Source organism: Lepeophtheirus salmonis, chromosome 6 (assembly GCF_016086655.4).
Source record: "Lepeophtheirus salmonis chromosome 6, UVic_Lsal_1.4, whole genome shotgun sequence".
NCBI lineage: Eukaryota > Metazoa > Arthropoda > Copepoda > Siphonostomatoida > Caligidae > Lepeophtheirus > Lepeophtheirus salmonis.
Window position 1 is genome coordinate 16833935 of NC_052136.2, and position 25112 is coordinate 16859046.

At 31.9% G+C, this 25112-nt stretch overlaps 2 protein-coding genes across 10 annotated transcripts in view; one reads left to right on the plus strand and one right to left on the minus strand.

Annotated features, from left to right (window-relative positions):
* Positions 1-25112, plus strand: part of rg (A kinase anchor protein rugose) — a 54248-nt gene that overhangs the window by 16896 nt on the left and 12240 nt on the right. For all 9 annotated transcript variants that reach the window (XR_011780503.1, XR_011780502.1, XM_071889020.1 and 6 more), the window contains one exon: positions 24947-25064. Coding sequence is in view for 7 of the 9 variants with exons in the window: in XM_071889020.1 (XP_071745121.1) it covers positions 24947-25064 (118 nt within the window). In the remaining 2 variants the exon portion in view is untranslated. The remainder of the gene's footprint in view (positions 1-24946; positions 25065-25112) is intronic.
* LOC121120341 (protein mab-21) lies at positions 9057-12124 on the minus strand. Its single transcript, XM_040715192.2, has one exon. It carries the CDS (start codon positions 10775-10777, stop codon positions 9680-9682), a length of 1098 nt encoding a protein of 365 aa, XP_040571126.1. The 5' UTR covers positions 10778-12124; the 3' UTR covers positions 9057-9679.

The following is a 25112-nucleotide window of genomic DNA, read 5'->3' on the forward strand; positions in this document are numbered from 1 at the left end:
AAATTTCCCTTCTCAATAAACTATGTAATTATGTGAGTCATGTTTGTGGATATGCTTAGGGATGTGAATATTGGGTAAATTTAGGCGAGAGTTAAGTTTTTCAAAGAAAGTAAATTTTGTAAGTGCAAAATATGACTGTTTGTATAATTTTTGCTCCTAATTTTAAAAATAATAACATACCAGTGAGCAAGATGAAATTTTCTCAGGCAAGGTTTTTACACTCAGAGCAATTTAGTCAATATTCACATCTTTAGATGCTGCAGGATTAATTATTATGTGTGATACAGAACAGAAATTCATGGAAGGAATAGGTTCTGAATAACAATATGTAATTAAAGTTATTGTTAAATACTTATGGTTTTGACTGTTCTAATTTCATATTTTTGGAATTTTACACTTATTCGGATTTGACTGTATTTACAAAAATTGAGATTTTTTGTAAAGATGACGATTTTATACTACATTTTGCAAAAAAAAGCAACCAACATTCTTAATATAATATTGCAAGCAAATGCTATATTGATATAAGAAATCCCTATATAAATACCTGTTTGAGTACTGAGTTTAGAAAGAAAATTTGCAGAAATGAAGGCATTGCGAATTGAATATTAATTGTTTGGATTCATAGTAATGTTCTTCATTTTCCTTTGTTCATAACCTATACACATAGGGGTAGGAGAGGGTAGGGAGAGCAATTTCCTCTTTAAGTCTAACAAACCTAGCAATATTTGGTCTTATATGTTGAAGTTACCTTCCTCAAAAAAATATCAGTTGGTTATAAGTTATAAATATGCGTCTCCGCGGCATATCAATGAAATTTTTTACTCTGGTTTTCAACATTTGAAGTCAAAAATGTGTTAGGATTATTTTATAGAAGTATAAATATATATTTCGGCTTTTCTTCATTTTTTTATGATTACCACATATTGATATTATTGTGTGTTTATGTTGGTATAGTGGTATCATTGAACCTTAAAACCCTTTCGTTCTTTCCTTCATTCATTATTTTATTTTTTTTGTACATAGTACAAATACTATGTACATTTAACATTATAAATGTACGAGTAAGAGACTTGACCCTTCATAATATGTTGTAAGTAACGAAGGAACTCTGTCGTTTTTTTTGTGTTTTTTTTTTCATTAATACCTTAATGAGCTCCATTTTTTTTCTCTATTTTCTTTTCATTTTTACTCATGTCCTCTCATCATCATCTATTTTGTTGTAGTTTTTGGGTCTATATACATACAGTGCGTTCAAGCAGAACGTGGGCATTTAGTACATGAACAAATAAGTGATTTTTTACCCTTAACTTCATAATATGATATGAAGTAAAATATGTACCAATAAATACTGAAAAAAATATATCAGGTAATATAGTTTTCATTTTACTGTGAATACTGTTTTACGATCCAGATATCTCTGAGTTTGGAACTGTTTTTGATGTTTTGGTATTTGTTAGTTAAAAAAATCTGTCCATGCTGATGATATTTACACACATATTAATTAAACCAGTTCAAACAGGGACTGATTGCTTTTAGTTTGGTCTAAATTGACCCATAATTAACTTTCAGATGCCATCAAAACGATAATACAATTTCAAGGTGAATTTAAAACAATATTTTCAAACTTGGTTTAAGGTTATTATTGACATCGCAATATACGTATATAGTCTGATTAACAAGACCGTTTTCAATATGAAACGGTCTTGTTTAGTGCAATTAATAGACAAAATTAATTTTAGTAGAAATAAGTCATATTTCAATTTGATAATGACTATACAATGTTAATTGATTATTCTTTGTATTCTCCTTCATTTTGATCTTGAGTCTCCAATCGCTGTTTTAATTATTTACAGGAATCATGGATAATTATTTCCGGAATTGGGTTCCATATTCGGAAAGTTATATTTCCTTGGGCCAAAATTTGATCTTTGATGCTAACCACAGTTGAATTTTCTTTCAACCACAGCTCGGGTTATAACCTTGCTGGAATATTTTTTTAAATTCCCTGGTAGTATTTTTTATGAAACAAAGCTCGGTTCAGTTCGTTTCAGGACAGCTTCAATAGTGAATATTTTTTCATTGCTGAATACAAAATGACCTCAGTTTTTCACGAAGAATCGGTTATCTTTTACGTTTATTTTTTGAGAGTCTTCAGTTATTACGTGACGGAGTCTAGGCCTAGCAAAAAAATCCCCTTGAACGCCGTACAATAAATGCAGGCTTATTTCATTTTTTATAACGTTCAACAACGTTACAGATTAACTAATTTACTAACTATTTATATTAGAAGGATATAATTGAATCCAGCTTTGATCATAATTTACAAGTGGTGGGAATAAATTATTTTATTGGTATCAAAATACCGTATATTATATTTTTATAAAGGCTTATGGTAATAGGACTGTATATATATTTATATATTTGCATTTTGGTATTATCACTTCTCAGTGCAGAGATATTGAGTCATGACAAAAAAGAGAAGGAAAAAATCGCTGCTTCTTTAACTATAAAATTATAGAGTATCTATGAGTTTTTGGAGATCAGAGACTGTTTTAAGAGTATAAATGAGTGTTTGATGAAAACAAGATGAGGACAGAAGTCAAATTGTAGGATATCAAGAAAAAGATTGTGCATCAGGCAAAAAGCCTTCTTAATTGATCTTTGCAAGCCGAGAACATTGACAAACACCACCGACCGACCGACCACTCTTCCTTGAACTAATTTTGCCGTATAATCAATGCCAGTAGAATTTGGTATTTGTTCACACATCATTTTATACCACTTATGGTGGAATAAGTGGCCTTCCCTTATGTGGCAATGCCACATGAATCTCAGGATGGCAATCAATTTGGTGATGAGTTCTGATTTAACCTTTAAAATAAATATGCATAAATTAGTTGGAATCAACAACTAATAAAGAGTGTATTGCTTTGTTCGGGGACTTTGGATTTAAGGTATTTAAGTCTTTAGTCATCACATCGAGGCCAGTATGAATACTGCAATGATCCATCATTTGGAACTATGAAATAAACTCCGAGGGAGATAAAAAAAATGCCGTATTGTTTAGACAAATAATCAAGATGTGGTCAGAACTATTGTAATGTATATCAAAATGTTGCAGTTGTAGTATAGGAAGAAGACATTTTCGATGACAATTTATTGTGCATATTGTATATTATATTTGAGTTGGGGGTACAAATATCTGGGTTTTTTTCACGTCAATGTTATTCCACATTTCTTGATAAATAGATTTTGAATTGCTCATAATAGTTAATTATTTCCCAAGATGTACTGATTGTTCTCGTGTACAAGTTGTCCACGATTTTCTCAAACGCACTGTACATTGTACATACATAATATGTATTTTAATTTCTTCTCATGAACCAAGGAATAATAAGAATAAAAGAGCCCAGGTATCATCATCATCTATCTATCTATCTATATGACTATATGAGAAAGATTATTGTTTCTTTTCTTTTTGTGAAGGTTACTCTTATGGTAGTGTAGTGGTCGTAGTGGCGCCGCCGTTACCGACTCTCTTGATAAATGTGTATATACATACATACAATATTGTGCAGTGTGCACCCCACCATAAAAATATAATCATTATTTCTTTAAGTACATTGTACATATACCCAAAAAGTCGTCTTTTTGTTTTAAATTTTAAATTGTACATACATACATATGTAATATGTATGTACATGTTATTATTATTCATATCTTCTTCTCCATGACTTGGACCCGATAAAGAAGAAACGTAATCGGATCTTTTCTTTTATGAAAAAAACCAAAAAAAAAAAACCCGAAGTGATGTTTCTCTTCTTCGTTGTTGGTTTTTTACCCCCTCATCATCTTTTTGTTGTTTTTATTAGATGAGAGTCGTTAATCTAATATTAAAGACCGACTCTCTCTGGTTTACTCATCCATACCTCTTTATGTAGTGTGTATTTAATAATCTACCCACAAAGTCCCTTGTTGCCTGGTCTGCTAAGAAGTTTTCTTAACTACGAGTTGGGATTTTATTTAGTAATAACTGCAGTTTGTTGTTGACAATCAACATACACATACACTATTTATTAGCCTAGTACATAAAAATCAGACTTTTATTGTATTAGCTATTACTATTAGTTGTGCCTGCCTTTGTGATTTTGATGACAAAAAACAAATAGTTTATGTAAATAGATTGCGTAGATAAAACTCTTTCAATCTCTTGACTGCTCTTACACTTTGAAATGGTTTTGTAAAAACAAATATGGGCCGACTCAATCGGTAGTCCAATATTTTATATATTTGAATAAACCTCCTGAATAACCTTGATTGTCGGACGGGGGGAGTTTCAAACTATTTTTTTAATTAAAGTCTTTGTTTGGATCACTGAAGAAGGCTCATGGTTTTGTCTAAACCATGATCATTTGACCATAGTTATCAGAGCTGTATTCTCCGAACCCATACTGGAAACATTTGGCTCTTGGGCTATAAGTAGTTTTTAAATGTCTCTCATTTTAACAGATAAATGCTGTGATCAATTCTAGAAATTACGTTTATTATATTCATTTTTGTCTACTCAGAATTTGGACTCGGAAAGGGTGGGTCTCCAATACAGCTCCAATATAGTCAAAGTCTAACATGAAGAAGAAAAAAAGACGATTTTCGCACACTTCCTCTAAAATGGAATTTAGTTGTGTAGGAAGAAGGCATGAATAAGTTCCTTGTATCGAGACTAAATTCAAATAATTCCTCGACATGTATCCTACTAATGCTTCCTTCCAGTTCTGTAACTAAAATATTACCGCATGTTATTCTATTCAAACTGCAGAATGGATTTGGTTACTACTTGTATAAATACATTGGGTTAATACTTGAATTTTGAACTGCATTTATAGAGCATTTCATTTATAACACTTTGATCTAAGATCCATTATTTCCAGTAGCGTTTAATTGGGCAAACAATTAGTCCTAGTTTACTTGAGCAGAATCTAAGTAGGCCTAATACTTTGTTGGTTTTGTGTTAAATAATGATACGTCATAGAATGAATGAATGAAGGGTTTGTGATTTTTTCATTTGATAAAAGTTGTTGTTGAATTTGAATCATTGATATGAAGTGCTCGTGCTATTTTATGTTATTTTTGTGTAGACTAAGATGGGATATAACGTATAAGTGTATGAGAAAGAGGAATATCCCCTCCCCCTTTCTTCTTCTTCTAGAATATAGACAGTAATCTGGTTGCTCTTTCCTCCCTTTCTCTTCAAACACTAATGAGATTAATATTGAGCGAAGAAACGAAACAAACTAAATGTATTATTTCATTTTTATATACAATATATATTCGTTTTGTCTGTGAATAGTAATATTAATCAAATTAAAGTCCTGGAATATTATGTACACTGTAAATTCTCTCACAGATGAATTTTCTTTCTCCTCATCCTCTTCTTCTATAGATAGATACACATGTATGTATGTATTCATAGTAAAACACAATATATTAAGTGATGAACTGATGGAATAATCAGACTCGACTCTGATCCAACAATAACTCGCATATTTATATAAGGGCCAAATTTACACTACTACATTTAGAAAACTCGAAAATGAAATCACAGATCTGTTTAACTCTGAGTTCTGATCTCCTCTTCATGCAAATGTTTTTTGTATAAAAAATGTCTTTATATTTCATCATTTAATTTGCTAATTATTTTGGTTCTGCTTTATAAAAAAAAGTGCTTTACCTTAAATATCTCAAAAGATGTTTGTACTGTTCTTGATCAAATAATTACAGGTTTGGGGTACAACCCATATCTCATTGGTAAAAAAATATGAGAGATTTCATTTGTTCTTAGAATAATATTTGTTTGATAGAATAAAATTTAAGCAGGATTATAAATAAGCAATGTATGCAACATGATATGAAGATTTGTTTAAATTTATAAGCATTATACATAGACCTATGGAAAGGCTACTTGTGTTCTAAAATTTATCTTTCTATTAATTAAATGAAAACAAAAAGAATGTTTAATGATATGCCCCATCTATGTAAATGAGCATTTCATTAATGAGACCTGGGTAAAAAAGTTAGAGAAGTATTGATCTATAAAAGTATAGAAGCAATTCTATTTCATTAAATTTATACAAATATTTTCGCTAACTGCTTCATGAGCGGCCCACAGTTTGAGAAAGTCTTTTTGAACTCTAATCTATAAAGAAATAAACTCTATTTGCATTTGGGGGCCGGGTGATGGAGCCATTGGAAGGATATTGAAGCATTTTATGTAGTAAGTACATAATGTTTAATTCGCAGATTGATGAGTGCAACTGCAAATTGTTTGATAACCCACCCTCCTGGTGTGTGGTGGTGGCCCTAAGTGACTCAAACTCTCCCGGTTATTTTGTAATTCTATGCTTTTTAAAGAAAACATTATTTCTCCATTATGTGTATGTATATAATAAATATATATATAGTGATTCCTGCCTGTCCCTCCTGATCACCGACTCGGAAGTAATGGTATTTTCTCTCCAATCTTAGAGAGAAGGGGAGTATGTAGTTACATGTAGTAAAATGTTGTTCTTTTTTGAGGAAAATAGAGTTCAATTTGTATTTGGCTGGCTGACTATATATATATATATATACGTGTATTAAAAGTAAATCCTCTTTGAATCCCTCTTAAATATCCATCTCTATTTAGTATTTGGAGAAGAGTCTGTACTATGTAGTAACTTATTATTCTATAATTAATGATGAACCCTCATCTTCTTCAACCTATTTGGACAATGGGAGTAGCTACAACTTCCAATCTCGACTTTTCCTCGTCTTTTGCTTTTTAATTAGATATATATGTACATACGTAAAAGTTGAGCATTTGTCTCCTCTTTTTCACATAGTTATTATACCTTTATATACATAGGTATACAAATGTGTTTGCTTATCTTTCAAGTCTTCTTTTATTAAAATAATACCTGACGACCAACAGAAATACCGACCACCTAAGATGGATGATGGCTCAACGAAATAAGAATAAGAGCGAGAGAGACATGATCCCTATCTCTACTTTGATCATAATAAATGTGGCGCCCTTGTCCCCCTATTCTCAACGGCGACTTGCATCTTGCTTTAAATAAACAAACTTAGAAATACTGGGGTATATCACCTTTATTGTATCAGGCAACATCCCATACGGGGATAAACCCAGAAAAAAGGCCCAAAATCAGTTGGACATTGGCCAATAATGGTTAAAAGACGGTAACAATAATTCAACCAATCAAGGTTCAGAACAATGATTAGGAGAAAAGAAGCAGGCACATACGTAGCTGACAAAAAAATGCACTGTATATTTTTGCTTTAGCAAGATAGCGCCCTGATATATACATATATTATGTCCAAGTTCATATTTTTAAACATACAACTTTTAAAAGCACAATATAAAATTTGCAAGTTTTCCCTCTTAAAATACCTTATTTAAATATACATAATACCAGATATTTAATAGTGTTCTTAATTGATTAAAATTACTAGAAGTAAGTTCTTAATATCTACAAGAAAAATAAAAATGAGTCATTTGAACATTTAAAATGTCCCACTGATTACTCTTCAGTTAATAATCACGTATAATATAATTGTACGGAATTACTTATTACTTAAATACATATATCAACCATGTATTGAAAATTTAACCCTATATATGTATATAAAATATATCCACTCATATTTAGTAAATTTTTTTATATAATAAGTATTATAACAAAATTAAGGTAACTTCGTTATTAGATATCCTTAATAACCTTTTATAAATGTTATTTTCTTGTTTTTTGTTTTTGAAGGGATTAACCATCCTTCCGATATTCGATGAACACCACGGCCACAATCTATGCGTTATCGATCCATCAGGGCCGTTTTCAATAAATCCTTTATTTATCTATTTTTCCTGCAGACGGAAGAATAAAATTCTATTTGCAAGTAGTACATAAATATTTCTGAATTCAAAATAGCGATCTTGAAAGACGTGATACTGGTTTTGAGGCCTATGGGTTCATCCAATGTTAAAAATAGATTTGGTTGTACCGGGTGGGCCATTGAAATTGGAACACTTTACTCATCTAATTATTAATGAAGGTTAAGTCTGAAACTTTGGGGAGGGAAGAGGGCCCTGTCAAAAAGGCCAAACTTGACCTGGATGATTTAATGAAAACAGACCAGGCAAATCCCCTCAAGTTCATGAGGGCCCATACAAAATATCTTGGAATTTTCCACCAGATTGTCCTGAGAGCTATCCAAAAAGCGGGTGGAAAGAGCCTAGTGAGGATGGAGAGGAAACTATTGACACCAGCTTCTCCGTTGCAAGACTCTTTGAGTTCTTATAAACTCTTTTGGCCCCTACAGGCCTGATGCCTAACCCCTTGACTTCACATTTTGTATGTTTGTCGAGAGGAAGGTCCGCAGTGTCTATAATCCAAATACCAATGCCCTCAAAGTTTACTGTCAGCCAGTACTGGGACGCCATAATTGCCGCTAAGAGTAACTATTAAGAGAGTTCAAACACACTTTCATTTTTATAGCATTCATTTTCTTGAAATTCTATGAAAAAATTGCCTACAAATATACTCGCTGAAATGAGCAGACATGATAAATATAAATACATTAGAGAGATATATATAACATAGATATTTAGAACGAATTTAATTGGGGTTATCTTTCCCTCTTAGTCTATTGCTCATTTTAATTGTATACTTATATATTTTAATCTTATCTTGGTGAATATATATATTGTATGTCTTTAAACTATGCTATTGATAGTGACGAAGTATTTGAGTTGTATGTTAAAAGTGTTAAAAAATGATAGAAGATAGGATTTAGTGCAGTGTTCCTTGCGCCATAACAATGTAGTCGGGTGAGGCGCTCAAATTATACTTCTATTATTTACAAGTAATAATACCTAGTTGTCCCAATCCGATTTGGATAACTCAGTATTCAGTATTTAGTAGTATGAAATTAAGATGTATTGATTGATGGATAGAATAGTGGGGGTCAAACTCAGTTGTATGAAATAAAAAGTGCTTATCTACGAGTATATCACGCTGAATGAATTTTTATATTACACAAACCATTTAAAATTTTTTGCTGTTATAACTTCATCATAGTACAGATATTAATATGTGAATACATGAATATTTACATAAATAATAGTTTTATATATTTATATAGAAAATGATTAATTCTGCGCTCGCTCTCCGTCAGCGCATTTTCTTCGCTTCTTTCTTCTCCTTTTTTCCTTTACACATCAAGTCCAAGTACTTCAAATCATACACAAGTATAATTTATTTATTATATGGTATATTGGATATATTAATGTGATTAAATATAGTTATTTGTACAAGATATGACAGAGCCCCTCCTACCTTCTTCCTTTTATCATTTGAGCAATAATCTCTTTTGGCAAAAAGACAAAAAAATCATCAAAAAAAATCAACAACAAAAACCAACCAAACAAAAAAAAAATATAAAAACAAACATAATAACACGAAGAACTAGATTACATAAACCAAAGATATTTATGTATGTAGTATAGTTTCACTATTTTTCACACTCTTTCACTCACTCAGGATACATTAATTGCTTGTTTGCTTGATTGTTAATAAATTATGAACTATATAGAATTCACATACTAGATAGATATTATCTCACTTTAGAGCTTCTCAAGAGCCCTAGAGTTAATCAAAAGCTCTCGAGTTAATCTCCATGTTTGTTTAGCCGCATTCTCAAGAGCCGTAGGGGAGCGTCCCTTGAAGAGATTTAATGCGGGTAGAAAGTAATGGGGGCATCTCTTTGACTGTAGGCATGAAATCAATTGGAGAAGGATTCCGTTGATCCGATCTCCTATGGAGGCCTCTTCCCAGTCCACTTCCCGTGGATGCTTTTCACATTCAAAGAGCAGAAGGGTTTTCATGACATAGTTGTTGACGGGGTTTCCAGCAAGGTCCAAGTGTTGATCTCTGAGTGTTTTGATGATGGAGAGACATCGACGGCGACAGCCTCCCACAAGGAGTCGATTCTCCGCCTCTAGAAAGGAGACAACCCAGGCATCTCCCTCCATGGCTGACTGTTTCCCTTGGAGAGCCAGACATTCCTTGGAGAGGAGATCAAATCCCTCTGTTTTGACTTCGGCCACAAGATTGGGATGAGGCCAAGATATCCCTGGAAGAGGCCAATGTGCTGCTGAGCGGGGCCATACTCCTGAACACTTGAAGGCAGGTGTGATTTGAACCACATAGCGCTCACGGATCCGAAGCTTCACCTCACTAGTATCACTCACCATCTTTAAAATGTCCCTATACATGGATTTGTCACAGGCCTGAGCCACTAGTGTCTGAAAACGGGATCGTATTTTACGAGCTGAGAGATAGCCAGATGCTGTGATGAACTCCACCCATAGAGACATGGAGCGCTTCCTTCCGTCAGATAGCTTAAGGACCGCACATCCGGGAAGGGATCCGTCATCCACAAAGTTAAAGACTCCCATCTGATTCAAGTAGAGAATCACTTCAAACTCTGAGGGGGAAACGACATCCAGACCATCATAGCGGCCATTGATTTCTGTCAGAGAGGAGATGAATCGGGGCTCTTGCACCTCAACCTCTTTGAGCACATCTTGAACGACTTTACAAATCTCTCGAATCACTTTGTTAATGGCTATTTTACGATTCGTTACTCGCTCCCCATAAAATTTATTCACTTGGAACAGGAGCTTACTCTGAGGCCCAATCATATCCGCTGGAACCAACATGTTATGTGTCTCAATTACGACCTCCGCCGCCTTCAGCTTTAAAGTCAGTTTGTACGTATGCAACTTCTTAAGAGTCTAATTACGTCTACTTGTTTTTAGTAGTTTTGACTTGTGTAGTTAGCTATTATGCTCCTGCTTGATATTTGAGGAGATATTTACGTCTTCACTTCCAAGGAACCAGTGCCACTTGTCGTTGTCGTCATCATCATCCTCCCACCTTTCTCTTCCAAGTCTGAGCATGATCAAGTCATACTTTGTACATTCACCATAAATACATACATCTCTCTCTCTCTCTTCTTTTCTTTTCTTTCTCCCCTAGGAAGCAAGCAAGCAAGCAGCAATTACTTGCAAGCAAAAAAAGGAAAAAAAAAATACAACTTTGAATCACTCCTCACAGAGAAGAGAGTGGAGTGCTCTGCTTCTCCTAAATAGGCAGAGAGAGAAAGAAAGAAAATGAATTCTTCTAGCGCTCCATTGGTCGACAGTCGACGGATCTAAGGCGGGGTTTTCCTTTTATTGTGTCCGTGTTTCTCTTACATTACTTTTTATATTCATACATTGTATAAGTGCCATAGCGCTTTCTTGGTTCATTTAGTTGTTCTCCTCCCTCCCTCCTTCCCTCCCTCTTCACTTCGTATGGCATGGTTTGAAGATGAGGAACGACGACTTCAATTGTGAGGACAATCGGTGGTGGATCATGAGAATGTCCTTTTGGTCATGCAAACCCTTGGATAATGATAATGATTGAGAAAGACTCTGATTTGTACAAGTTTTCAAAATAGAATGACACCCCATTCTATTCTATTTGTGATAATCTCATTTGGTAGAGTGATGTAGTTCTCAAGAATCTCAATAAATATGGCCAAGGGTTGTTGAGAAAGACTCGGATTCATTTTATGAAGAGAGATGATCAAATTAAATATATTAATCCAAAGTAATCGTTATCATATCATCCCATCGAGATTCGAAATGGATTTGAAAACAAATTTGATATAGGTGGAAAAGGATGTGGGGTGTAGTGTCTCAATTCATGAAGATCAAAAAATATAAGATATTGTCTTACGCAGATTAAATTCATGGCGTATCCAATTTCATACTTGCTATGCCCATTGACCAATGTTTATATAATCCATCCACTTATTTGGAATGTCATTTTTGAGTAAATTTAAAATACGTACATACTTTTCGATTTATTTATTTATTGCGAGTTCTTTTTTTTTTACAAAAATAATCGAATAAAAAATAAATGAAATTTGGGAAATTTGTATTTATTAATAATTTTAATTACTTTCAAATACCTACCTACTGCATTAGGAGACATAAATTCCTTCACTATTTGCAAAAAAAAAAAAAGTAAATAATTAAAATGGAATGATGGTAAATATTTAATAATTACTTTAATTAAGACTTATTATATGTACATACTTAAATTAAATATTTTAAAAGACATTCATTCCAATGACATATTATTGAATTACTACTTACATACATATGTACATACATTTAGGCTTTAGAAACCTATATCTTGTGTACAAGTTGAAATTTCTACGTCTCAAAATCCTTATTTAATTATATAGTAGCAACCATTAATTCGTACTATAATTTAAATTGATTTCGATTGAATTAACTTATTTTGTAGGGTATATATTATCGAGTAAAAACCGAATTATAGGCATTTTAACTTTATAATGTGCGCAGAATACGTCCTAATAATTTGTCATTTTCAATCAAAAAGTCAAAAATTACACCATCCCATAAATACACTTTTAAGTTTTCTTAATATTTCCTGGTCATTTTTTATTTATTGCAACTTGAATAATATTTCGACTTATATAGGTACAAGTTAGAATATGTACAAGCAGATATGTCAAGTTGAGACCAAAAAATATGAAGATTCATTTTAAATAAAGATTTCAGAATACTTGTGATGAGGATAATGCAATTATTGAAATTCTACTGAATCTATAATGACCTATGTGAGTGACCCCTTACACAAAAACAAGCTAAATGATTCTTATTAGACCTTTGTACTAAAAGTAACCAAAATTAATCGTGACAATATCAAATGAAAAATTTAAGTCTTTTAATTACTTAAAGGTTCTAAACCATAGCCAAAATTATTAAGTACCTTTATCTATCCCACAATTTGAACAATAAGCATATAATTGATTCAAATATATCTATGAATGATTGGGTTTTAGGTCTATGTCTAATTTATGTATGAATTTAAAAAAAAATGTTTTTTGATTTTTTTCAAGATTTTTTATTTATTAATAAACCACATATGTAATATTTAGAGTGTAATTTTTGGCCTTCCAATGACCATTGAATTTCTAATTAATAAGTAAGTAGATACTTATTCGAAAAGACCCACATTTTCAGAAATTGTAAATACGTAATTTGAATAGCATCTATATAGATAGAAATAAGTAGTTATATAAATAAGATGTGCTTACTAATTTAAACCGGTACAAGACATATATATAAAATCAATATTTTTATTTTCATTCTCTCACTCATCCTCTCAATTGGTTCTAATAGGGGAAATATATTCCTCTGCCAAAAATGTTAATATTTGAGCGATAGTCTGACAGTCAGCGTTGGCTCTTAAATTTTTGATTAAAATTATATATTTCTCTACATTTCATAACGTTTTTATATATATATATATATATAAAATGAAACTACCGAGAGGAGAAGAGTCCAGCATCAAATGATGGTTCGTTTTCTTGATAAAGTCTTTGGACAGCTGATTTGTATTATGATGGTAACAAAATATAAGTAAAAGTAAAATATTGATTTGTAAGGACCAACCTAATATACTACTATATAGTTATACATATAATATCCAATATTTTTACATGTAATTAGAGGGTCTCACCCCCTCATTCAAATGCATATTTTTATAGTATAACCAGAACAACTAGGGAAGGAACGACGACTACATAATGTTATAACAACGAAATGTTTCAAGTACACACACACTCACATCTGCCTTAAAAAAACATGTCTATTGAATCATAAGAACATAAGTTCCTAGGAATTAAGTTTAATCTTCTTTAGGAATTTATGTCAAGTAGTACAGTGTATATAGTCTGTTCATTCCTTTTGGTCGCTCTGGTTACCTATTACTTAGTTATTACTTATTATTAGTTGAGGAAGAAAGGAAGCCAAAAACTTCTTAAATAGTTTTTTTTTTTTTTTTTTGAATAAGCTTCAAGTTAATTGTTATTATTATTTAATTAAATATGACGACAAAGAAAAGAAGAATGAAAGAGATACTCTTTTGTAACGATTTCTACCTTGTACATATCCATTTGAAACTGCCTCAAGAGTTTTGGGAGTTCGATTTTGTTAATGCAGTTGGATGGGTTCAATTGATTAATTGGAATTGAATGTGTGTGTTTTTTTGTTTTGTTTTGTATTTCCCCACTCCCTTTCATTGACGAATTCTACTCATGTCTAAGAACATCTAATTAATACCAGATGTTTTAATTAACTCTGTACATATACATATATTTTGATTATTCTTGAGTACAATTTATGTGGTGAAGAAACATACAATCACTTATATTTTTTAAAATGGAATGTCCTTTGCTGATTCTTACTGTTTATCAAATCCTCTTTTATGTTTTTTTATATTAAATAATTTTTTTGATTAACTTATGATTGAGTAAATTGAGTAGGATTTACTCTTATTTATAGGTGTATCAAGTGTTGTTATGTGGGGAATCTGATCTAATGGGGCAGTGATTCCCAATATTTATATTAAAAAAAAATCTCCGACCCAAATATTAGGCCAAAATTAGTTGTTGTTTCACCCCCTAAATACATTGATGGGATTTGCAGATATTGAAAAGGCGGGAAAGGACTTTGTTGGAGTATTATAAATTTTGTACGTATTTCAGCAGTGTTTCTCTTGGTTTTTATATTTAATTATAAAAAACATTGCATATAAATCCATTTTTCTCCTTTTTTGTCGATGTACGTGTATGATGTCGTTCGCCTATGTTTTTTCCTATTTACATGTTGAAGAGGGAAACAGGGAGGGACACTGACATTGAGGTTTGACTGTGCATTTCAAAAATAAGACCATTATTTGATCATGTTTCCTTTTTATTCTATTTTTTATTTTTACTCTCTTCAAGTTTTAAATTACTCCCGACATTTCCCTTGTCTTGTCTCTCTTTTTCTTCGTCATTCACAAGGAGGACTATGCCATGTATTTATTTAGTAGTCTTACTACTAACAAAATAAAACCAAGAGATTGAGGGGATTGATAACGTGTTGTAGATATACGTTAGTAGTGGTATTATATTATATATATATATACAACTATTTAAAAGAATGAAAAATAAAAGAAACATTTGATACTCTCCTCTCTACACATATTATTTACAAATATGTGTATATATTTTATATACCTAGTCGTGTTTCTCTCTTTATATATATACATATATAACTTTTGAAACCTGTCCCGAGCATGAATATTGTCCCCGGTTTGGTCGTAAGTTTTTTTTTTTTATAATTAGGGATTTAGATAGGTATGTCGATCCAGAAACTGTGGACTGAAATTTAAATCTTAGACCAATCCCCAACACGAGCTCATTGGAATGTAGAGATCCGAAACTTATTCTTCTTCCATACTATACTGCCTTGTTTTAATATTGGCTATCACCTATTATTATTATCATCATCATCACCCTCCGTTTGATGTTATCGACATAAACTTATTCTTTTTGGTCATCCTTCTTTTGTTTTTGTCTACCTCAATCTTCATTTCTTTACTTTTATTTTTCTCGTCGTCATCAAAATGATGACTTTGAAATAGAGAGAGAGAGAGAGAGAGAGATCTAAGATCATTTTATGTATTTATTTTCCAGATGAAGAAACTCATGAAGTCGTCCATCATGTCGTTTTCCTCTTCTCTAGTTCTCTAAACCACCATTAACCATAATAATAACAACAAACCCGTTTCTCTTGCCTACTATGTATTCTTTTCTTCAAAGACACAAGTTGATCCCTAGGTGGTTTGATAATGAGGAATGAAGAAGGAAGAAAGACTCTTCCGACCACCCTTCAGCTTTTCCCTCTCGTGGTGGTTCCCTTCTTGTGTTTTGAGTGCCTCCCACTGATGTTGGGTATTTTAGTATTTACTTCTATAGACTATAGAGTTATGCTATAACCTATAATGAATTAGTGGTACATAGTAGAGTCATGATTTTTGCATTAGGAGGCTTATTGCTTCCCCCTTCTTCTTCTTCTTCAAATATTTGTTTTGTTTTTTTATTCTTCTTCTTTTGAGTATGTGTAAGTTGTATCTTTTTCCATCTTTGAACTAAGAGGAGAGGAGTCGTAAATTAACCTTGTTTTGTTTCATTTCGTTTCGTTTTTTGTCTTAGCTGTTGCCTATCTCCACTTTCAATCTTTGTCTCTTTTTCTATGTTTTGTTTTGTTTTGTTTTAAGAGCCAAGACGACATACTTGTCATCAGTTATTATTCTGACTGTTCTTCTTATCCATCCTCTTCTCCCATCATAAAAGTAGATTCCACTTACGTAGCCATAGGTAGATACAACATACTAGGCTTGGGGTTCGATCTGAAAAACATTTTTATCCTTTTGATTTTGAGGGGATGCAACTAACTCGGTCCTCAAAAATAAAAACAACAAGAAATATGTCTAAACCACTAAAAAGCAATTCTATAAATGAATTGTGGATGACGTTATCTATCTTTCCAAATTGTCAAGTTCGTTAGAATGAAGACATATGAAGTTAAATATGTTGCAAAGTTCTTATTTGTACAACTCATAGAACTGGATAGGGGGAAAATCAGTATATTTATTGAGACAAAAAAAAAGGTCCATATTTTGACAACCATTCAATTTCTGTCTATGGTCTGTACCGAAATATGGGTTCAAAACGGTACAGAAAAATTATGTAAGACCGAACCAGGGGGCAAATTCTGTCTTGGAACGAGTCTCAACACTAGTAGATACATTCTCCACATAGAAGAGCAGAGACGGAAGGAAGGAAGGAAGAAATTAAGAAGGAGTAAAGCCTTTCTTTTGGTGAGGGAGGATTGCTAACGAATACCTACAATACATATATATATAGCTTTAATGAACAATTATTTATTATAATTGTAATAGTAATTAAAAAGAGGTCTGGAACATTGTTCCTTTTCATCTTCATCTGGGGGATTGTCAACTCTACTCGACCACCCACCCACTCATTATTCACTCAGTCTTTCTTTTCCCTCACGAGACATCTCAAAGAGAAGGGGTTTCATACGGAAGCATGAATGATGATGCAGTTTGTGTTGTATGGGACACGATTTCTTTGGTCCAGTCCAATCTTAGAATCTTACAACTCTCCGTCCTTTAAATTTCCCTTAAAATATCGTAAGCCATATAATTAATATCAAATACATATGTACTACCTATGCAAAAAAATAATCCGTTCATCATTATAATACAAATAAATAGGAACACATTCATTTGTTACATACTTTATTATATTAAATATAATTGAATAATTACAAATGAAATAAAATCTTCATTGACGTCACGAGGGATCCATTTCCCCTTTTTTATAAGGACCGACAGGTGTAGACGAGAATGAACCACGTTCTATATAAATCTTGTCTTGAATATTTCTATCTATTTTGTGGGTGGGTGGGTGGTGATCGGGGGTGCAATGTTGTTGTTATTTGTTTGTTTTGACATTACCTTCGCCAATAATATAAGTAAGTACCTCTGTATGTACAGTGTACGTAATTTTTTCCTTTTCTTTCTTTTAAGAATGAGGAATTTGTTTATCCTAAATAATAAGTATCTATATACTCCTATGTAGATTGTAGCTACAATACTTTGTGTAATATGGATCACACATACTTCTTTGTGAACATGATCCATCACTAACCATTAGCCCGTAAGTAATTATATCATAAGTAAAGTATCTCTGACTTAATATCCCATTTTTAAACACTGGATACATGACTCATGCATATTCATTATTATTAGAAAAACTACTTGGATCCGCTGATTATTTGCATCAATTTTCGCAAGTTCATAAATGTTTATATTGACGTCCATATATCCGTCTCGATATATCACTGAGGGATACATATGATGGTATAACATAATACTCTCTCATTTGCAACAGATAATTGTACTCATCTGAAAGTTTCTGAAAGATGAAATTCTCTTCCACATTCGCTTATCTGGATTTTTAGAGAATTCACTAATATGCTCTTTGTGCAATATATTTTTGTCTTGACACCAATATTTTCGTAGCGCTTCAGGTACCGAAATGAGTAAAAGTATTGCAATACATTCAAAGAATATCGTTAAAGTTCATTTACAGTTACTTGCACGCATGATTTTTATTTGGGTGAATTGAGAAATTTGATGATGATGTTTTTTTTAATTATTGTATTTGTACATATATATGTCACTTGTACAAGTTGTCCTAAAGTTAAAAGGCATTATTGAATTACAACATTGGTCAGTCTAACTACCAACGATTTATTAATACTATATTTTCATTTTGATTTATTAAAACTACATGGTTATTATGTATTTTATGAGTCTTATAACTCTGGGCATTTGACAGAATACTTATAGTTTAGAAATTTTCAATGAAATAGTCAAAAATGACACCTTTAGTATGTCAATCATCCATCAAATATTCAATTATTGTATGACCCTCATTCCAAGAACCGTGTATCCTTCTTTTAAAATAACTCATCTCATTTTTTGGTTGCAACTTGTACACAACATATGTAATAAATATAAAGGAAAATATATGTATACCTGTTAAAAACAAAGCAAAAAAAGCATGGAAAATGCAATGAGGTGAATATTTTTATGACATATTATTAATATATTACTACGAATATAATACAGGTTATATATATAAAGAGAATACTTGCTATAAAATGGATTGTATCTACTCTCTTTTAATAATGAAACATGATCGATACATGCACCTACGTTTGCTAAACATTGCTAAAAAAGGAAAAGAGAAGAGAAAGGAAGAAATAAAGAAATCAAAGCTCCAATAACTAAATAAGAAATTTGATGGATCATTAGAAGAAAACAAGGGGCTTTTATTCAATAGATATTTTGATTTATAAAACATTTATAAATCTGAGTTGTGTGAGCAAAAACAACAACAATAACATAACTATATGTAGAGATATGTATATATTTAGTCTTCAGTCCTCTGTAATTTGATGTATCTTTAATCTCATTATAACCCCATTTCCTTCCCTCCTACATATATATCTATACTACGTATTCCCCCTCCTCCATCAACCAAAAATCCATGGAGAAAATGAAGAGATTCCTACTACTACTACTATGTACAATTCCCCCTCTACCTTGTAAGTTGTATGGATAAAGGCGACGTAAACTCATTCCAAATGTTATAAAGAAAAATAGAAAGAAAACTTCTTTCCAGTTCGATAGAGCAAATCCTTCAAAATGTGTCTTTTTATAACTATGTATAGACTATACATGAAATTTAATTTCACAGCTCTGCGCCCACATCATCTTGCTAGTCTGTGCGTACATCTGTTTATATATATATATATCTATCTATAGGTATATATATCTGATCGCGGAGACTCCTTTTTAACAAATGAGTTTTACATATATATATATAAATAAAATACTCATGATATGTAATGAGACCCAAGGGGAAAGCAATATTGCAATCATGCTCTCTCAAAATGATTATGATGTTTCTTCTGTCAAGGACTTGCTAAGAAGGAAATGTCGTAGTTTCTAATTGATTATACCTAGTAAATATATATATATATATATACCTTTTAAGAGGTATACATAAAATGGTAAACAGCATACGAAACAAAAGAACAAGTATGGGCTTTCATGTTAGTGGGAGGGATGGTGGGGAATGTATGTTCAATGTATTGTATTTTATATTAAACTGTGTATGGTATTTAAAAGTTATATATAATTTATTGACACTTTGACTATTCTGCATCTTGCAGGTACCTACATAGCTACCTTTTTACTATGTTATAATTAAGGAAAATTAATAACGTATTTGAAAGGGTATATTGGAGCCAAATAAAGTATCATACATTAAATTGAGGCTCTAGGTGAGGGATGATCAAGCTTTATAAACTCATTGTCAATGAATTTTTGGCGTAATCACAAGAGGGGTCAATGAGTTGTTTACCGCCTCCAATTTTTTTTATCAATCTTTTAAAAAAAAAAAAAGGAACAATACTGCTTTTTTCATGGGGATAACCTGACAAGACACGTTACTGACAGAAAGAGAGGAGTCGAGCTCTACAAATTAACAAGTCTTTGCAAATTCTGACAGCCTAAACAACCACATTACATCAATGTGTGCAGGTGCAATTGGTTCCACTTATGTGCATCACTTTATTTACACTGCAGACCAAATATTTGCTTATAAATTGTTATTATCATAAATTTATTGCTGGAGGCTTCAAAGTTCCTTTCAGAATCATTAACCCACCACCACCTTTTGTTTCAAAGAGGTTTGATATCGACCCCTTTGAGAACTATATAAACTATAGATACCAATCGTGGGATTCCGAACGCATCTCATAAATTTAAAAACTAAGTCCATAATTGACGTGCTATATTGGTGATGTGATTCTTGAGAAAGGTCTTTGTACTATCCATCAAAGTATCGTCACGAGTACAACGCTACTTTATACTCAGTTCTATGAAATGTTGGCTAAATAAATACATATCTTGATTTTGTTTAAGCTTGGTTTTTTGTTGTTATTAAGGGACCAATTGATATCCTGTGTCAATTATATGTAAATTATTTTGGTCAAGTTTTGGTATGTGTTGTGGGTTCTTTAACTCCATACTTGCGACTCTACTTGTACTCGAAAGTCATTTCAATTTTGTCACTGGATATAAAATATTTTTTTAAGTATTTTTTATTTTCTGGGGACTTGAAGTGGACTCGATGAAAATATTTAAATACTTGAGACTCGACTTGGACTTGCAGTATAAGGACTTATGGCCACTTGTACATTTTGTAGCGATTCAGGTACCAAAGATAATTGGATTCTTTTTCAATATTTCCATCCTAGTTTATTTTATTATGTGGAATTATGTTATATATATATATATATAACATAACTCCATTGCAAGTACCGGTTCCATTACCAATTTAGTATAGCATCGTTTTAAATGCGTCAATATCACTACATTATATAGTATACACTATATAATGTAGTGTTATGTCGGTCCTTAATTAGGACTGAAGACGGGACGGGTCCTATTTATCAGTCCTGCAAACTTATACTTAGACCGAAGGTCTTAAGGACTCGTTCCAAGGACTGAATGGACCAGTGAATAAGAACCAACACAATACTAACTAATGTATTCAATTTTTATAACTCTTTAATTTTTCAATGTATCCAATAATAACTACATTAATACACATGTTCATTTGTCACAAATGTACATTCAACATGCCATACGTAAAACAACACATTCAAAAACATGGATGATGATGATGATCCATCCAACTCTTCAAAAAAGGAGGAGAAAGACTAAGACTATTCCCAAAGGGCACAAATATGTACAAATTCTACATATATTTGTGATGAAGAAACATCAGATGATGATGCACTTCAATAAGTTGTACATATTCTATCTCTCTCAATAAAGTGATGATGTGATTCTCCTACATGTATCCACCATAAGATCCACACCATCACTCCAAGGGTCTCCCTCATATGAAACACATATTATTTGATTTATTTTTTTAATGTATGTACTTTGTTGTTGAGATATTCATACATACATACATACATACTAGGGGTGAGGAGGGTAGAAATAAAATAAAAAAGGAATCATTTTACTATGTATGTAGTCTATCTCCAAATACATTATTATATATTGTTACACCTGTTCACATCTCATCTCTTTTTTATTTATTTATTATTTCTTTAAAAATGAAAGAAAATTCAATAATTCTCTCTTACATCACCTACATATTTGTTTGAATGGTCTCTGATCACGGCATCATCACCATCGTATCTGTTTTTGTATGTACAATGTAAACTCTATTAGGACTCTCTAACAAATCATTATCTCTCTCCCTCCGCTTAGGATGGCTGAATGATTGAGGAAATACATACTTTTTTTACTCCAATACTATTCCAATTAGAATTTCCTTCTCTTATGTAAAGGCATATGCTCTTTAAAAGAAATCCATAGTTTTCTTTATTTCGAATCAAATTACTCTTAAGTTAAAAAAGGGGATACACATATATATATATATAGTTTATTATATTTGTATTTTAAAGGCCCCTTTTTCCTAATAAGTATGCAAATTGCAGAAACTAGATACGTTTATCAATAATAGGAGTAAAACTTTAAATGAGGAGCCATATTGGAGCCAGTGGGGGCATTGTGGGACCACCACTATCCAAGGACTCATTTTTGTGTCTATTTTATATAATATAAAAGGTGCCTTTTGTCACCTCTCACTGCTAGCTTCCTCACCTTAGCTTTACCACTGATTATATGCAAAATCTTACTTGCTTAGAGTATTATATTCTGCTCCCAAACTGGTTGAGAGTTTGCTTCTAATCTACTTATTCAGCAGTACCTATGTAGTTTGTTGACATTACTTCATTAGCCTTACTCAAATTTTTAGAATAACAAATTGTCTTAAAATAACCTTTTAAAATATCCCAACTCTTTTTTGCAGCATTAATTTTCCTAAAAAAATATTTAGATATTTGTATAATGCTGCCTTAGAATAAAAATGTCATACCTGGACATTTCACAATTATTCAAGAGAGGCGAAATATAATCTTATGTATCTTTTTACAATTTATTTTATATTTATTGGGTAATAGATTTGCAGTAATATATCAGGGACATTATGTTATTGATATATTAAAATCACATTAGTAAGAGATGGATTTAAGAAAAACCACTTTATACATACTGTTCAAGATAAATTGTAAGAGAACAGTAAGTGTGACTCAATTTTTTGAAATATGACCTTATGGGACATTTTTATTCTCAAGTAGGGATAATTGCATAAGTCAGGCAAAATTAATTTATGTCCATTTGTAAATATGTTTTTTTATCAAATATATGGCCAATCATTTGATGTTAATTTTTATATATAAGTCCTAGTCTAAGTAAGAATAGAAACTCTGTTAACCTTTTTGGAAGAATGTCTAAAGCTAAGAAGTTTTCTACCCACCATAGACATTATCCAAAGTATTAAGAATAGTTTAAGTCATATTATTTAAATATTTTGTGTCAGTGTCCTGGATTGGTTAGTCTTTATAAGGAAACTACCTTTGAGTTTGATTACAGATTATTAAACTGAAATGAAAAGATAATATGATTTAAGCAAAAAAAAAAAATGATAAAAAGTAAACAATTAATGCATCATAGTGTATGTATATGGAGCCAGGGGTTCAGTATCTCTTGAAGAGTCCTTTGCGTAATACAAATTTCGATCTACATATCCTGTAAATTACGATTCCTACTATTTTGTTAATTACTGATTTTGTAATGAAGTTTGGTGATATTTTTCTGTTTATGTATGAGGTAACTATACCTCAACATTTTTCATTTATCCCCCATTACTCGACAAATGAATGAATGAATGAATCATGGGCATTCTTCTTCCTCCGATAGTTTTTTTAATTAGAATTTCCTACTCTTGAAAGAAAAGAAAAAAAAAGAAAAAAAATGAAAAATGAAAGAAAAGAGATAAATAATATCTAGGTACTTTGCTCACCCCATTCAAATCCATATGAAACCACCCGCTTTCTTTCTTTACTTCTTTCCGACCCTCGTCAATATATATGTGGATGATGCCCTAATTGTAGGTACTACTACATACTACATACTACATATATTCCTCCTTAAAATATCCACTCATTTGTGGCTCTTATGTCCGTCTAGACTCATTCCAACTTTGATTCATTCTTCTTCTCTTTCTTTTTGGTTAGAAATAGATTTCACCATCATGTCATCATCATCTTCATCGTACTGTTTAACACCCCATCCTTTCATTGTACGTAGATGCTTCATCACACTGATGGGTGGTGTACCCACTAGTATCTATGCAGTAAAATAAAAACAATAAACAAAATAAACGATAATCATAATGATAATAATATTGACCGCATGGTGCTTTAAGTATGTTCCATGTTCATCATAATAATTCATTGCGGTGGGTCTCTTCTTCTCTCATAACAAAAACAAATAAACCAACAACCATTGTGTGTGTATGTTTTAAATTAATAAGCTATTTTCCTTTTTTTTCATTTTCAATAAGGTTTCCTCTTCTTTTTATTATTCTTATTCTTGTTGTTATTGAAATACATACATATATATGTAGGTACTTATAGATATAATAGATTTAAAACTATTTACCTTTAGGGGGTCAATCTCACTATTTTTTGTTCCCTTCCTTTCTCTCTCTCTTTCTCCATGTTGATTTTCATGTGTGCTTGTATGTAGTCCCAATATTAATATGTAGTGTTGTGGCGATTCGAATCAAGTCGGGTGGATCCGTCCGTCCTTTAGTCAATAAATTAGAAATGGAGCAGCGAGTCGTCTCGTCCTCCACCTTCAATTTGATGGCTTCAGAATAGCATTAATATTTATTAGTACGTGATCCGTCCTATCTCTTTTACCATTCAACGGTCCTAAATATTCATTAGTCGATCCTTGCTATGTTTTTATTTTCTTCACTCTCCTAGGTGTAGACTAATGTACCTACATACATTAGTCTACATATTATAAATAAAAAAGAAACAAAGACTGAATCACAGTTTTAACTAAAAGATGAGGTTGGATCTTCGTTATAAATGATTAGGTAATAAAATATTTTGCGTAGTTAAACCAAGACTCGCAAAAAATGATTAAACTGAACGGTTTTTTAAGATTTGAAATCGGCTATCAATTTCGTTGAGTAAAAAAAAAAAAGGACTCAAATCGGAGTAAAACCGAGTTGGTACAACACTAATATTATGTATGTATATTGTATATGTTTAATAAATGACCATTTTGTTTTGCATAATGACCAGCCGCCTCCTTCTCATGAAAGAGGGGGAAGGAATAGGTACCCATCGTTTAGATTCTCTAATGAGTTTTTTTTATGCTTGCAGGTATTGAGGTACACGGATCATTTACATGGGAAATGGTATTTCAGCGAAATAAGAGCCATTTTTTCAAGGAGATACCTTCTACAAAACACAGCTATAGAGATATTCCTAGCATCGAGGAGTAAGTGACTAAGATAATTGCATTAACTTTCTCCCTCTTCAAAAATTA